Source organism: Haliotis cracherodii, unplaced genomic scaffold (genome assembly GCF_022045235.1).
Source record: "Haliotis cracherodii isolate W230 unplaced genomic scaffold, xgHalCrac1.p SCAF_2, whole genome shotgun sequence".
NCBI lineage: Eukaryota > Metazoa > Mollusca > Gastropoda > Lepetellida > Haliotidae > Haliotis > Haliotis cracherodii.
Genome location: NW_027266275.1, coordinates 74,986,947 through 75,003,418, shown reverse-complemented (window position 1 = coordinate 75,003,418; position 16,472 = coordinate 74,986,947). Strand labels below are relative to the sequence as shown.

The following is a 16,472-nucleotide window of genomic DNA, read 5'->3' as shown; positions in this document are numbered from 1 at the left end:
ACAGACTTGCCTTTATAGGTGTTTGAGGCGGGTGCTACCTGTGGGGAAGGCTCGCGAATACCTGGTATCATCACATCAGCTTTTAGCAGAGATTTCTTATGAATAGGGGAAAGTGTTTTTACTTTTTCATGTAAACTTCAAACGAACTCGATAGAAGTTGAATACTTGGAAGATCGGTTCATTAAATAGTCGGGTAGATTGTATGAATTAACCATCAATGAATAAACTGACGAATCAAGAATCAAGTGACGATCAACATATTAGATTAAAGGGATAAATGTCTACTTTCGGCAAATCGGGCACAACAGTTTGTCATATGGGTGCGTGATCATGTTTCCTACTGCTTTACACGAATCTCCTTCTACTGTTTCACAAGCAATGGTCAACATCAGACAGCATAGTATTTCTCAAACTATTACGATGCAACAATGCTTATATTCAAACACAACAATCGCAGTTACGTATGATGACTGTGCAACATTATATACTCAGTATACACAAAACAGCTGTATTTAATACTGTGTACATTATGTGTATCAATATATAGCAGTACTTACACGCAGATGGACGAGCTGAGCGGGGAGCGAAACTAGAACATGCGGGTATACCACAGGCAGCGTATTGGTTATACGATACTTGAAAAATGAAGGGCACCCGAACGTGAACCACACGAGTTCACAATAGACTACATTATACTGTAATGCGTCTCTCGGGTGGAGGGTATTCACAACATTGGTTGTCTCAACAGACGCGGTGGACTGACATCTAGTGAACAAGAAAACGCATGTGTTTTGCACTTAAAAGTAAGTAAATCCTTCTAAAATATGTTTCACTGTCCGATGTATACAACTACAATATATGTGGATGCCTGCCCTTTGTGAGTACATTTGTCCTTATAATTAAAGGTCACATAAACCCGTTTCCCACTCGAGACCGATGATCAACATATATTGCAACTGTATATATCAGACAGAGGGACTATGTACATTGTAGCTGTATATATCAGACAGAGGGACTATGTACAATGTAGCTGTATACATTAGACAGAGGGACTATGTACAATGTAGCTGTATACATCAGACAGAGGGACTATGTACAATGTAGCCGTATACATCAGACTGGGAACTATGTACAATGTAGCTGTGTACATCAGACAGAGGGAACTATGTACATTGTAGCTGTATATGTCAGACAGGGAGCTATGTACAATGTAGCTGTGTACATCAGACAGAGGGACTATGTACCATGTAGCTGTATACATCAGACAGGGAACTATGTACAATATAATATAGCTGTATATATCAGACAAAGAATTATGTACATTGTAACTGTATATATCAGACAGGGAACTATGTACAATGTAGCTCTGTACACCCGACTGTGGGACTATGTACAATGTAGCTGTATACATCAGACAGGGAACTATGTACAATGTAGCTGTATATGTCAGACAGAGGGACTATGTACCATGTAGCTGTATATATCACATAGGGAACTATGTACAATGTAGCTGTGTACATCAGACAGGGAACTATGTACAATGTAGCTGTATACACCAGACAGAGGGAACTATGTACAATGTAGCTGTATACATCAGACAGGGAACTATGTACAATATAATGTAGCTGTATATATCAGACAAAGAATTATGTACATTGTAACTGTATATATCAGACAGGGAACTATGTACAATGTAGCTCTGTACACCCGACTGTGGGACTATGTACAATGTAGCTGTGTACATCAGACAGGGAACTATGTACAATGTAGCTCTGTAATCAGACAGAGGGAACTATGTACAATGTAGCTGTATACATCAGACAGGGAACTATGTACAATGTAGCTGTGTACATCAGACAGACGGAACTATGTACACTGTAGCTGTATATGTCAGACAGGGAGCTATGTACAATGTAGCTGTATACATCAGACAGAGGGACTATGTACAATGTAGCTGTATATATCAGACAGGGAACTATGTACAATGTAGCTGTGTACATCAGACAGAGGGAACTATGTACATTGTAGATGTGTACATCAGACAGGGAACTATGTACAATATAATGTAGCTGTGTACATCAGACAGAGGGAACTATGTACACTGTAGCTGTATATGTCAGACAGGGAGCTATGTACAATGTAGCTGTATACACCAGACAGAGGGACTATGTACAATGTAGCTGTATATATCAGACAGGGAACTATGTACAATGTAGCTGTGTACATCAGACAGAGGGAACTATGTACATTGTAGATGTGTACATCAGACAGAGGGAAGTATGTAGCTGTGTACATAAGACAGAGGGAACTACGGACATTGTAGCTGTATACATCAGACAGGGAACTATGTACAATGTAGCTGTCTATATGAGATAGGGAACTATGTACATTGTAACTGTATATATCAGACAGGGAACTATGTACATTGTCACTGTATACACCAGACAGACGAACTATGTACATTTTAACTGAATACATCAGACAGAAAAACCTCGAATATTGTATGATGACAGTGTATACAGTGAGTAGATAGATAGATAGATAGATAGATAGATAGATAGATAGATAGATAGATAGATACAGCATGAAAGACGCCTGTTTCTTATTACCCGAGTGTAAGAGCAACTTTCGAGTCTTCGATTAGGAATAAAGCGACAAAACATTTTCCATAACAATAAGAAATATCTGCTACGGGCAGTGTCCAATGTGCGATTCCGACTATATCAATATGAAGTAGTGATGACACCAGGTGCTCACGATAAGGTGGGCACTGTATGTAAAGAATCTCTATAAAAATACCCAAAGTTGGGTATATGAACATGTACATGTATGTACATTGAATATTACTGCATATACAATGGGAAGTATTATTATATTTATCAGTTTACTGCTATTGTGAAGATTTGGCTTATTCCTGTTTGTGATCAAGGGTAATAAAAACGAATGCACTTATAACTAGCAGCTATTCACACGCATTGTATATGTTTACATCTGTGAGGGAAACTACAAAAAATGAAAGGAGGTACGAACATTTAAGTACAAAACAAGAATTTCATGTTCACGAGATGATAGTGCACCGCGCCTGTTTACACGGCTAATGCTGTGAATACCTCAAACCCAACACGATGTGACCTTCTTCCAGACCGTATGATTCTCACGGTGTGTTTGAGCGGGTGCCCTCATTTTTCACCGTCAAACAGCGGGTCACCAGTCCCGGCCTATTATTGTGGTGAATCCGTATTCTCCAGCTAATTCCCCTGTTCAAGTACATCCACCTGCGTGTAAGTACTGCTATTTATTGATACATATAACATACACATTATGAAATACAATGGCCCTATTCGCCGAAGTCATTTATCAGTTTAATAGTCTGGGTTAAAGTCGTCAACTACTGCCGTAGGTTCTGATTCATCGGTTTATTCATCGATGTTTATCCAAACATTCTATCCAGGTTATCCAACGAATGGGCCTTAACCTTGTCCTACTTATTCAACTTATATCGTGTTCTTTGAAGCTCTACATAACAACATGTAATGTGATCGTTGAGACTCGGTCGGATCAAAAGTATCTAGTTGTTCAGAAATGCGGGGATCGCCTTCAGGGTGTCTTCTCCTCTTCACCTATTGTCAAACACAGTGATCCGAGTCGGAACTTGTAATCCCTGCAGCTCAAGGAACTGACCTATAGCATATGGCATGTATGTATGTATGTATGTGTGTATGTGCGTGCGTGCGTGCGTGCGTGCATGCATGCATGAATGCATGCATGTACACTACTGCCTAGAAGTCCATCCCCCTTACACGCATGGGAATCGCGTTACGCAACCCGTGTGCGACCCGTTGGGCACTCGTGTGGAACCTGTTCGCCACGCGTGTGACACCCGTGTGCAATTACCTTCATAGTGGGAGCTACCATTGAGTTGTGTGATAGCTCGTTTTAATAACTCGTTTATATGCACACCTAAAGCTGGACTCAACAAAGAAGGTATTATAACGTTTGCATTGGAATAAAACGTTCCAGGACAGTTGATTTCCTTCTAATCGCCCAACAATTGCTCCAAAGAAAAAGTTTGTGAGAGATCCGATCAAGATTACATGGACGTTTATGCAATGTAACAGCACTTGCCCATTGGCGAACAGTAGGCTGTATGCAGCCCATGTCACCACTAACAGCATTACTTGGCACACATTTCGTTAAACCTAAAAAGTAACGCATTGCTGTATTCTGGAGGTAATTAATACTGGACGTATCAGAGGTACCCCGAAACGATATACCATACTCAATAACAGACAATGCCAAGGTGTCATATTTTTTGGTAAAAGTTCAGTATTCCGTATAACCTAATAATTTAAACTTTACAAAGAATAGACAAAGTGCTCTCCTGGCCGAGCTTGCTGCAGACTTTGCTATACTGTTATGATGGAGGTGTAAAATCAGATGTAAGCCTAAATAATTATAGTTAGAATACCACTTCTAAGAGTTAACCACCACAAATGAATACAACGTTGACATCAGTCGTTTATTTGAAGGCGATCTAACATGAATTATTAATTATGTTGTTTTATATACAGTCATTTTGTTTACCACAAACCAGGTGTGGAGGTAATCAAGCATAACAATAAGACTTGCCTCCATCTCAGCTAAATTAATAATATCATCCGCATAGGGTAATATACTAACTGCAGTACATGTACCATCAATGGGAACTACTAATGACATACGGGCAGTCGGGTAGCCTAGTGGTTAAAGCTTTCGCTCGTCACGCCGAAGACCCGGGTTCGATTCCCGACATGGGTACAATGTGTGAAGCCCGTTTCTGGTGTCCCCCGCCGTGATATTGCTGGAATATTGCTAAAAGCGGCGTAAAAGCATACTCACTCACTACTAATGACATACAATATATTTCAGTTATTAAATCATTGCTATATATATTAAAATAATGTATTAAAATACAGCGGCGATAACAGTCATCATTGTTTTAGCCCACAATTAGCATCAAACCATGGCGTATAATCCATTCAATCGGACACAACACTGAACATTTCTATAAAAATACCCATTCGCGTTTCACATCTTTCCTGTTACACCATATGAGCATAGCTTTTCTCACAACGCCTATCTATAGTATTATACGCTTTTCTATGCCAATAAAAGCAACAAACGTAGATTTTTCAAACTAGGTATGAAGAGTATAGGAATATATGCCTTGGGGAGAAGTACAATGGGACAACGGCATTAGGTAGGTAGGAACAGTATGAATATCTTAGGTAGATGTACAATATGACAACGAAAAAAGGCCGTCGGGAACAGTATGAAAATATAGCTCAGGAAGAGCTAAGGAGATGATAGCGACAGTGACTTAGTTGGGTTAAATGCAGCTTGGAACAATACTTCAGCAATATCACGATACGTAAGTTTAATATGGGAGACTTGTGGAGCACGTCTTAGACATTTGATTATCTACAGCGAGACTACTCCACATTTCAAAAGACAGTCGGTTTATCTCAATTCCCTGAGCGCTTTGGGGACGGTGCTCATTCGTACTTACACCTCGGCAAAAAGAATTCGTATCTACCCACCGGGGAATAGGCCAGCTTTCTTAGTCGAAATAGCTGTATAGATAGACAGTATGCACAGTATAGATAAACATAACAGATATTATTCAAATTCAAGATTAATTACTTACATTTATGAGTAGTTTAAAATAATGGTTTCAAAATGCATAGTTTTCGAAACGAATTGATGGAATAACCCTCCATAGATACCTAATCTGTTGTATATTTCAGGCGAAGACGAGTGGCATTGTATGACACGAAAGACACTGAGGGACCTGGGTGGCCGCGACTCATCGGTTGGTGTGTGTAAATTGTGTTAATTGTGAGTGTTTTGAGACAGATTTCATAATGTTTGATAATGTGCTGTTCTGATTGCTTATGGAATTTTTTTGTTATACTCATCGACGCGTAGGTTATCGATAGATGTTTTCACACATAGGTTTCGGGGTATCAAAGTCCATTTAATACCTGTTTTTAATGAAATATCTAATATTTTGACTAATCAGAATCAAGCGATCTTCAGTGTCATGGTATAATTATGAGCGGATTGAGAATACAGATACACAATAATAACCAAAAATCAAACAATATGGATCCTGTAAATATACTGTTGCATAACAATATAGTATGGTTGTTCTGGTGATTAATGTTCTGTTCTGGTTCTTCTGGATCTATTTTGGCAGATAATCGACATTAATTATTCTCTGGCGTTAACGTTTTGTATATGCTATTCCTTGTAGAACCTAGTAGAGGTCAGTAGATGCTGATTCGATCACTGCTTCGTAAAATACAGTTTTCAGAAAGGTCAAAGACGAAGCCGAACTATTTTAAATCAATTATTTTTGTGTGTGGAAAATCCAGGTTTGCCAGCATGCTCCACTCAGTAGGGAGTACATTTTTGTTAGGATCCATTAAAAAAAATATGATCATCAGGACATGTTTATAAACTAAACATAAAAAATCCATATTCACATATTTTCATTATGACAACTGAGTGTAAACGTTTTTAAAGGAATAAAAATAAAAATATTGTTTTAATAATGCACCTCTTTTATAATGATTGTTTCTGCGATTTATGGACTTTTATGGACGTGAAAAGTATCTATGTGCAATGTACTATGTGCAGGGATCAGTGTATTAGTGTGAAGAGAAGCCACGTGTACATTTACAGGTTCGTGGTATTGGTGTGCGGAGCGTGCACAACTCCGTATTCTGTATTGAGCACGAGGTATAGCTAGGATGATCTTGTAGAAGGCATTGCAATGTTGACCAAATGAGATGCAATCTCAGAGTGAAACATTTCCAGCTTCAACTAGAAGTGTGCACGTGTACTACGCCAAGACATCGGGGACGTCATCATGGCCGTGAACATTCCCGGACTCATCTCCGTCATCGTGTTCTACATTCTCATCCTCGTCATCGGCATCATCGCCGCTAGGAAAAGCAGAAACAGCAGTGCCGAAAACTCGTTCGTGGCCAATAGAAGCATAGGATTATGGCTGTCGTTCTTTACAATTACGGGTAAGGACAAAAGCTATCTATAGTTAGGAAGGTGCGAATTGCAAGTAGGTACAAAGATGTCCATGACGATCCCTCCCAAGTACAACCATTAATCTTACAGTTGCAAGTAAGTACTGCAATGGACAGGACAGCCTCTTGTAGGTATTACTATTACCTTGACAGTCACGTGCAGGAACTACTATTACCTTGACAGTTACGTACAGGAACCACTATTATCCTGACAGTCACGTGTAGGTACTACTATAACCTTGAGAGCCACATGTAGATACCCCTTTTACATGACTGACATGTGCAGGGGCTACTTTACCAGGACTATCACCATGTCAGTAACATGAAGGTACTAATTGATCGTCACACTCAGATGAAAGTTCACATTTATCTAAAAGGTTACATGCCGCACTAGCTAGCACAAAGTGCAAACATAAACCAAACTTAGCGACCGCTGATGTGATATTTTCTGGGAGCTGGGGTTTGATTATTTTGAAAAAATATCTTTTCCCGAACATAACTTTTCTATTGTCTGAGGATTTTCAACAGCAACCAGTTGTTCGCTGTGCATTTTCGATGTCCTGGCAAAAATCTATGTTGTGCAGAAAGAAAGAGGTCCTCATTTCAGAAAACAAATTGCATGTTATGTGCAAATGTTTTCACATGCAACCTTACCTTTCTCAGATTGCTCTTGAAAACGAAGTTGTTCACTCATCTGCACTAATGGTCGGTCAAAATTCATATATGATATATGATTGTTTTAGTATATTACATGATTATACATTATTAATGGTGATAAATGTTCACACTTTTACAGCCACCAACATCGGGGGAGGCTACATCAATGGTACAGCGGAAGCCATGGCATTCAGTGGCCTCATCTGGACCAATGCTCCCATATTATATTGCATTTCCATTGTCATTGGTAAGGGGATTTCAATTAACAATACACAGTTAAAATATACAGAAATGTAGTTATTTGATGAACGAATGAACGTTGTTTAACAGTCGCATTTTTAAATGGCCCCTGAGTAATACCATTCATTATTTGTAAATATGGAATGTAACAAACAAATTTAACGGGCAGAACGAACATTAAGGTTTTTTTTAGAAAAAAAATAAATTTTGGAACTTGCATAGTTATTTTTTAAAAAACATTCTGATTGTTCGGGAGAGTATATTTCACTCACAACTAACAACTGTATACATACATATAATTTATCAGCTGGGGTGTTTTACGCGCCTAAGATGAGAAGAGGAGGATATGTCACCATGTTCGACCCCATCCAGGCAAAGTTGGGAGATCGTGCCGGAAGTCTTCTCTTCTTCCCGCAGCTGATGGGGGATGTCTTCTGGACAGCCGCCATCTTGTCAGCCCTAGGTAAAACTATGACAATTTAATAAAGACCTACCAGGTTAGTGATTGGTTTGGGTGTCTACCACCGCTTTTTAGCAGCGTTTATAAATGCGCCATATATGTCATTTTGTAAGAATATTTTGAATATTGCCGTGTGTCATGACTGATGTTCAATGATCCATCCATATGATTGGCACTTTTATTTTGCTATGGATTCTGTTTCGATTGATAATTGAGACTTCTCTAAAGTTAACGTTTTGATATTTACTACTTTGGTTAAACTCTCGAGCACGAGGGTGATGCTGACAAAGCAAAGATCATTATCTGAGATATGAATACTATCGCTTTTGTCATCTTTGTAAATATAACGAAGATTGTATGGTTATAAGTTTCTTTAACTGAACCAGCCATACAACGATGAAACCATGTCTAACTGACCTGGACCTATGTGTTACATCACAGGGTCCACCATGTCCCTTATCCTGGATCTGGACCCCGTCTTGTCAATCATCGTGTCCACCTGTGTGGCCGTGTTCTACACCTTCATAGGAGGGCTGTACTCTGTGGCCTACACTGATGTCATCCAGCTCATTTGTCTTTGCGTGGGACTGGTAAGGATGTTACATGAAGACCATCATGAAACTGATATCGCCATGATAATTTGTGGCGCACAGATTTGACTTTGCCTCATGCTGAGATGTGGGGCTTCTCAGTCAACAGCGGTTCAACGTTACGAATACTTACAGGCTACGTGGGTTGTATACGCCTTGTTCTGGGGACTGGTAGAGAATGTTGGTTTGTGATGGACAAAATCAAGCAGGCATTGGCAGTTAAAATATTTCATCAATAAGCTCAACAACACCAACTTCCACCCCACAATGTTTACAATGTCGATACATTGTTGTAAGTAATTACAATGTGGCACAATGCATCTGTATTCGGTACATGCTGAAGAGAGCTTTCACTACAATCTGAAAACACACTTAGTTGCCTACTTGGATACTCATTCATCTTAAAGTATTACTGTCATTCATTTAATGTAAATGTATTGTCCAAGGGTGGAGTTTTGTGAGTAGCATATGATGTATCAAGCTAAAAAAAATAACCTGCTGCCAACAACATACATTTTTACATAGTTTCACTCACTTTCTGTCACTTGGATCTGATCCTCACCTTAACCGTTTACAACGATAGATTCTCAACTCGCTTATTTGAGGGTGTTGTATATATTTCAGATCGTGGCATGTCCCTTTTCCTTCTTCCACCCATCTGTCGACCTCTCACGAGTCCAGGACACGTGGCTGGGAGAGCTGCCCACAAACATGATTGGTATATATGCAGACCTCTGTTGTCAGCTCATCTTTGGAGGTCTATCTTGGCAGGTATTTATCTTACTTGCTTTGTTCTAAGACAAACTTATCATCCCGTAGCATCCACCTATATGAATACGATCTGTATATCTGACCTTTTCACTTTGATAGAACGCTATACATAACATGATATGATATGGGATAATCATTATGATGAGGATACCAGGGGCATATCTATATTTTGTGTTTGCTTGTGTTTATGAGGAATTTTAATTCTTTTATGCAGGTTTTTTATCAGAGGGTGTTGGCTTGCAAGACGCCCAGTGTTGCTCGTACAAGTTCCATTGTGGCAGCGTTTTGTAGCCTTCTTCTCGCCATACCGCCAACAGCTATCGGAGTAGTCGGGGCAGCAGCAGGTTAGGATGTCAATAATAATAGTTACCACCTATCTATTTATGAATTATCAATATATGACTCAGATCAAATTGAATAAAAATAGTTATTAAGGTCAATATTGTTGTTAATTGTTATCAGTTTTATCTGATACGTTTATGTTTTATGATTCTCCCCAGATTGGAATGCCACATCCTACACAGGCGATATACCAATACCTACTGCATACCACAGTTTTATCCTTCCCATGGTGCTCAACTACCTGTGTCCACTTCCGGTGGCAGTGTTGGGACTTGGTGTGGTGGCTGCTGCTGTCATGTCATCTGCCGACTCCTCTGTCCTTTCAAGTGGAACCGTCTTTGCTAAGAATATCTACAAAGATGTCATACGTCCACAGGTGGGTTAGAAAATGCGTCTCTACAAAAATAAAATCGCAAGGTCATGTATTCTAAGAAATTAATGATATAACAAGACACGGATGAGAGGTTGTTATTACTGAATCAGGTTACTGAAACTCCCTGAGAATGTTATGAGTGCACTTATCATATAATTGATATTGATTTGTTATAGTCATTATGGATATCATTCTTAGGCCAGCGACCGAGAAGTGATGTGGGTCCTAAGAGGCGGTATAGTGGTGACTGGTGCGTTGTCGTGCGTCATTGCCATCCTGGTGAAGACAGTTTATGGACTGTTCTACTTGTGTTCGGACCTCATGTACGTCATCCTCTTCCCCCAACTCACCTGCATTCTCTGGATCGGGTTCACCAACACCTACGGCGCTCTCACCGGCTACGCTCTCAGCCTCTTCCTGAGAGTGGCAGCTGGGGATGCCCTTCTTGGAATCCCAGCTCTTATTCATTACCCCTTTTACACAGAAGCTTATGGCCAATTGTTCCCTTTCAAGACCCTGGCGATGATAGTCAACTTTGTGGCCATCATATCTGTGTCAGCGTTCACAAGGCTTGTGTTCCGGCGAGGGTGGTTGTCAACCAGATGGGATGTGTTTAATGTGATGAAGAGAGAAGAGGACGCCAAGAGAGGTGAAGAGCGAGGAGAAAGTCTGATGATGAAGGAACGAAATGATGGAAACAGAGACCCGGATTAGGCACAGAATGAAAAGATGAAACTTAGGGATAACTATATGCAGTAATTAAAATCGATTACATTTTTGGTGTACGGCAAAATAATATGACTTTTTATGCACAAACTAGTATTAACTTACTCACTCGCTGTTATTCATTATTACATGTAACCAATAAGCACCCACTGAAAGTTTCAGAGAGCTGTTTTCCTATCTGTATTTAACTTGATGCTGACCTCTGTACTTGGAATCTACTTGTCCCCTGATGTTTCTCTGTGTGTCGTGCACCTTGCAGGGTCTCTCCGAATGCCGGCTCCTATTAAGATATGGAAGCCGTGTTAGAATTTGTATCTCCGCGTTTATGACATTTAACCTCATATAATACAATACATATTTTCGTGTATATATTTTCATTACACACCTGATACTTCTTCCTGATAAATAACACAAACTGGTCTGGAGTCTTCTTGGAATTTCATCTTCATGTTGGCTGAGAAGTCATCGACTTTTATCTGAATCTCATCCATACGATGGTTATCACTGCAGCTGGAAATGGTGTTGTTGGTGGTTATGATGTTGTTCGCTGGACACCCAGTATCGCTGCATTGCTAATGACAGAACTTCGGGGCTTGCACATAATAGACAATGGTAGTCTACAAGGCAAGGCAAGGCAAGGCAAGGCAAGATTTATTAAGTAATTAGGCCCCACAGTCCATATCCAATATATAATACAATAATATATACATGTCATATAACCTGCATGCATGTAGGTATGCTATGTATGTAGCCATGATTTTGACACATGTAATGTGTATAAATAAATACAGTCAAATACTCATGCTTAAACAACCAAAGGTTCTTCTCTTATACTTCTAACTTCCAGCAAACATTTTCTAATAGGTAATGTTTTTATCTGTTGATGACATTACTGATAAAAATGGAAACATATCTTGAGCAATGTGTTAAATATTGTGCTAGGTATTGATTTCTGACAGTCTGATATCTTGGACATATAATGAGAACATGATATTCATTGTCAATAAAGGGTTTATGAAGGGAATTGAAGACGATACAGTCTATTTCCATAGGGAATATTATATAGGGAATATGTCTACCTGTTTCGACTGTAAGTCTAAAATAACTGCATCTGTATTTTTAAAGTTTTATTTAGTTGATCGGTAAGTCATGAGAGAGATATTATTCAGGGGTTAATAAGGATTTATACTCTTTGTAATGTTTACATTTTTGTGCTAGTGGTAGTCTACAAGGAAGTGTAACCAGCCAAGTTTTGTTTAATGTCTTGATCAACGAGTTTGTCACTAATCTTCCTTTCAATGTTTACGCTGCATAGTCTGTAGATCAAGCAATCAAGTTTATATAGGCGTCCGGCCCATAACAAAATACAAACAAAATATATGTCCGCGAGGCACGTGCTCCTGGCAGAAGGTGACTACAGGTTACTCTTTAAAGTGCGCTTCATACACGCCGCACACTTCAAGTATTTTACAGTCTCATCGCACATTTACTATAAAAGTGACATTCTATAGTTGAATTCAATGTGGACATACACGGCAAAGTTATACATGAAATCATTATTTCCAGAAGCCATCAGCAGGATCAAGTCTTGTAGATTAGGATATGGCCAATATTTAAAAGGAATGTACTTTTGATACAAAACAGAAAATGAAATTCATCACTTTCAAATTAATGTAACACTCTCAGAGAAACATCAGTTTCCCAAAATGTCCCACAATATTTCAGATTTCAGGAACCAACGATTTCATTTTCCTATACGAACTCATTTCATCCAGGTTGTTCAATTATAAGAAGGTACTGAAGAACGTTGACTTGGCAGCTCACGATGTAGACATTTTGCTACTAACCTGTAGATAATATAATCACAGGTGGCTTCTCTATAGCTGACAACCAAACCTTCGTCAATTATTCAAAAATGGACCAAAATATCGCGTGCAGCCTCCAACCAATTGGGATAACCATTTTGAAATCATTATGGATGCTGTAGAAAGCATATGCCAATAAATGGGCCAAAAGAGAAGAAGAACCTGTTGATTGTCTTTCAGAGTGGATTAAGTAAGGGCGTGATGTTGTCACTGGTAGAATGAACAAACTGAAAAAATGGGAACAGAATGGGATTTAACCCATTCAAACCAAGCCAGCTGTCATCCACAGTCTGGCTGGTCAACATGAAACATTTGTAGTTGTTCTCACTGACAAGGCCTCTAATACCATAACCATTATAAGTAAGCATCACTTCATTAATTGTCTGATCAAAGAACTCGGTATCAGTGCCAGATCAAATAATGTCACATTTAAGGTCAGTATGCTAACTGAAGAAGAAAACCATACATCAGTACCATCAACTTTTGGCTTGACTGGGTTCCAAAGCTCCATTAAAATCCTGCACCAAATCCCTGTCTCAACGATTAACCGTAATCCTTAATACAATCAAGGAAGGACTTTCTTAATAGTCGGAAAAACTATTTGAGACAAGTGCCGTTAAAACGTGTCATTTCGTGCGAAATGGATATCACGTTAATTATATACTAACTGCGTTAGTTGCATGTATCAGAACAGCTTCGATTTAATTGTTTTTTCCCCAGTTCTGTCAACCAGGAGGGTTCGAGTAAAAGCTAGATTGTGAAACCAGTCATTTCATGAAACGTTTAAGACTTTCAGTTTACACTTACTGTCCAAGTAAGAAGTACTTCAGTGTGCTAATGTTGAGAAGTTAATCAAGAAGAGCCAATCACCAGATGAACCTAAACTCTACTTCGTCACAATAGAAGATACCTTCCACATTATTAAAATCGTGAACATTTGCACTGTACATGGTGGTCGCAACAGAATGATAAATGATCTGCAAACCAAACATGCCACCATCTTGAGAGATACTGTAGAACTGTTTAAGTCCTTTTTTTGAAGAGTGCCAAAGCATGCGAAAACGACCCATGGCGTAGCCTCAGGTATCGATCTCATTGACGTGCAGTCCATGTGTCAGGGTATATGTCCGAATTCACTGCATATGTCATCAAAGAAATGCGCGACATCTGGCCTAAACTGGGGTTAGTACATGGTAAACGAAGGCATCCACAGACCCAAGATTCTGTGGAAAGAGCACATGGTGACATTCTAGTGGCTTGGATGAGTGACAATAAGTCTCAAGAGTTGCCGACGAGCACTACGTTCGTGCATTTGGCTAAGAACTCAGCTCATCCTTCCGGTATCAAGCGCAGTCCGTATGCAGCTGTTCGGTACAAAAGCCAAAGTTGGTCTGATGTCTACATCCCTTCCAGATGAGATTATTAAGACCATCAGTGAGTTTTGCTCATACTAAAACACTAGAGCTAGCACCTTCATCTGAGACAACTGAACCATTTGATCCAGAGGCAACTGAACTGTCTGATCCTGAGACAACTGATTCACCTGATCATGTGACAACTGAACCATATGATCCTGAGAAAATGATCAATCCTGAATTGCATCTACTCAAAAAATCAGTTTGAAACTGAAACTGACATCAGCAGAACAACACTTGTCTCACTCAGAGAAGCAGTGCGACATATTCATCCATTTGTGATAGAGAAGACTTTGTCAAGTGTGTGACTGCAGATGACCCGAGTAGTGTCGAACAAGTGTTAGAAAGCAAGCCTGAAATGCAACAGCCGCTGTCACCATAACTCATTGATAACTCTGTGATCACCATTGCTTGAATTGCTCCAATAAAAGATGTGAAACGTACTTATCTTCGTATGATTTCACATATCAGTTCCAGTCACATATTAGTGACAGTTTGGTCATTTCGTCAAATGTCTGCCTTTAAGTTTCAGTAATTTCATGAAACGACCGAAAATTACATTATCTGGCTGTAACATATACATAGATAATATATTTTATGAATGCTTCACTTGTTATCATGATTGTGGACAGGAAGGGGAAGGAAGCAAGGGAAGCAGGAGGGAAGCAGTCAGTTACTTCCGTTTCTTGCGAAAACAATTGATCCTGTTGTTATTGTTTGTAACATTGTTTTCAAGTTTACTATTATCTGTCATCATTTCAATGAATGAATTTTTTAATACTTGAGTAATAAATGATATTTTTGCTAGGAGAAAAATATGGGCAACAACATAGTCATATGTACACAAAACATGACACTTCCATATTAATCTGGCATGTGCTAAAGAGTTAAGCATACCCCGTAAAAGTAATAGTATTAAACACGAGCGAAGCTTGACCGATCTCTGAAACTCTTGATCAGATATGTCTATATATAGTGGGTAGAATAGATGTATCATTTCTTTACAAATGTACATTTGTCATATATAGAGGTTAAGGTTTAGAAAGGGTGTATTCTCGTACTTTTTGGAGTATAAGAAATTTGTATTTGTCTTTATAATTAAGAGAAATATTTACAAAAATCCTCCTCATTTCAAGAACAAAGAATTACAACGAAAACAAGCGGGAAACTATCACTCATGGCCCATCAAATAGGCGAAACACAAATGGTCTTTTTATTTTGAAAAATAAAATAAAGCAAAACAACATATTATACCATGTGTACATGTAGGCCCTGCAAAAGTTTAGACCCACTCAAATAAAGGTGAGGCATTTATGCACGTAAAGAATGCCAATGTCATGTTGAAAGGGAACATCAGGTTACACTATGGCAACGGAAAGTGTAAGCATGAAAATTGGATATGGAAGTATTGCGTTTTACAGTTAGGTGTTTTTATTAAACAGTCTGTTAACCTCTCCTATCGCGTCGGTGCATACTCCCAATCAACTTCCCCAGGGGCGGTGGGGTAGTCTAGTGGTCAAAGCGTTCGCTCGTCACGCCGAAGACCCGGGTTCGATTCCCCACATGGGTACAATGTGTGAAGCCCATTTGTGGTGTCCCCCCGCCGTGATATTGCTGGAATATTGCAAAAAGCGGCGTAAAACCATACTCACTCACTCCAATCAACTTCCATATCTGACGTTGAGGGATATTCTGCAACTCTGGGGGAAGAGCTGTTTCGAGTTGTTGAAGTGTAGCAGGGGGTGGTTGCCAGCTTGATACACGCTTCTGTAAATCATCAGGGCTGTCTATCCGATTGACTCGATTATGTCGTAAACAGTCTGTAACAATGTTTGCACGGTGTGGTCTGGCGTTATCATCATGAAGTAGGGCTCGCCCAGGCACGTTCCTGAGGTATGGTAAATGTACCGACACAACGACACAACGTCTAATAGTAGACGTCCTTTTT

At 39.4% G+C, this 16,472-nt stretch overlaps 1 protein-coding gene across 3 annotated transcripts; it reads left to right on the top strand.

Annotated features, from left to right (window-relative positions):
- Positions 1-539: 539 nt before the first annotated feature.
- Positions 540-13,351, top strand: LOC139468516 (high-affinity choline transporter 1-like). 3 transcript variants are annotated; one of them, XM_071250516.1, is made up of 10 exons: positions 540-803; positions 5,787-5,877; positions 6,862-7,076; positions 7,882-7,989; positions 8,290-8,445; positions 8,884-9,032; positions 9,657-9,803; positions 10,018-10,147; positions 10,304-10,521; positions 10,717-13,351. In XM_071250516.1, the coding sequence occupies exons 3-10, from the start codon at positions 6,914-6,916 to the stop codon at positions 11,230-11,232; spliced, it is 1,587 nt and encodes a 528-aa protein (XP_071106617.1). In that variant the 5' UTR covers positions 540-803; positions 5,787-5,877; positions 6,862-6,913; the 3' UTR covers positions 11,233-13,351. The 3 variants fall into 3 exon arrangements, with proteins under 3 accessions (XP_071106617.1, XP_071106619.1, XP_071106620.1); XM_071250518.1 differs by lacking the exon at positions 540-803 and adding an exon at positions 3,004-3,281; XM_071250519.1 differs by lacking the exons at positions 540-803; positions 5,787-5,877; positions 6,862-7,076 and having other exon boundaries at positions 7,907-7,989; positions 8,313-8,445.
- Positions 13,352-16,472: the final 3,121 nt, after the last annotated feature.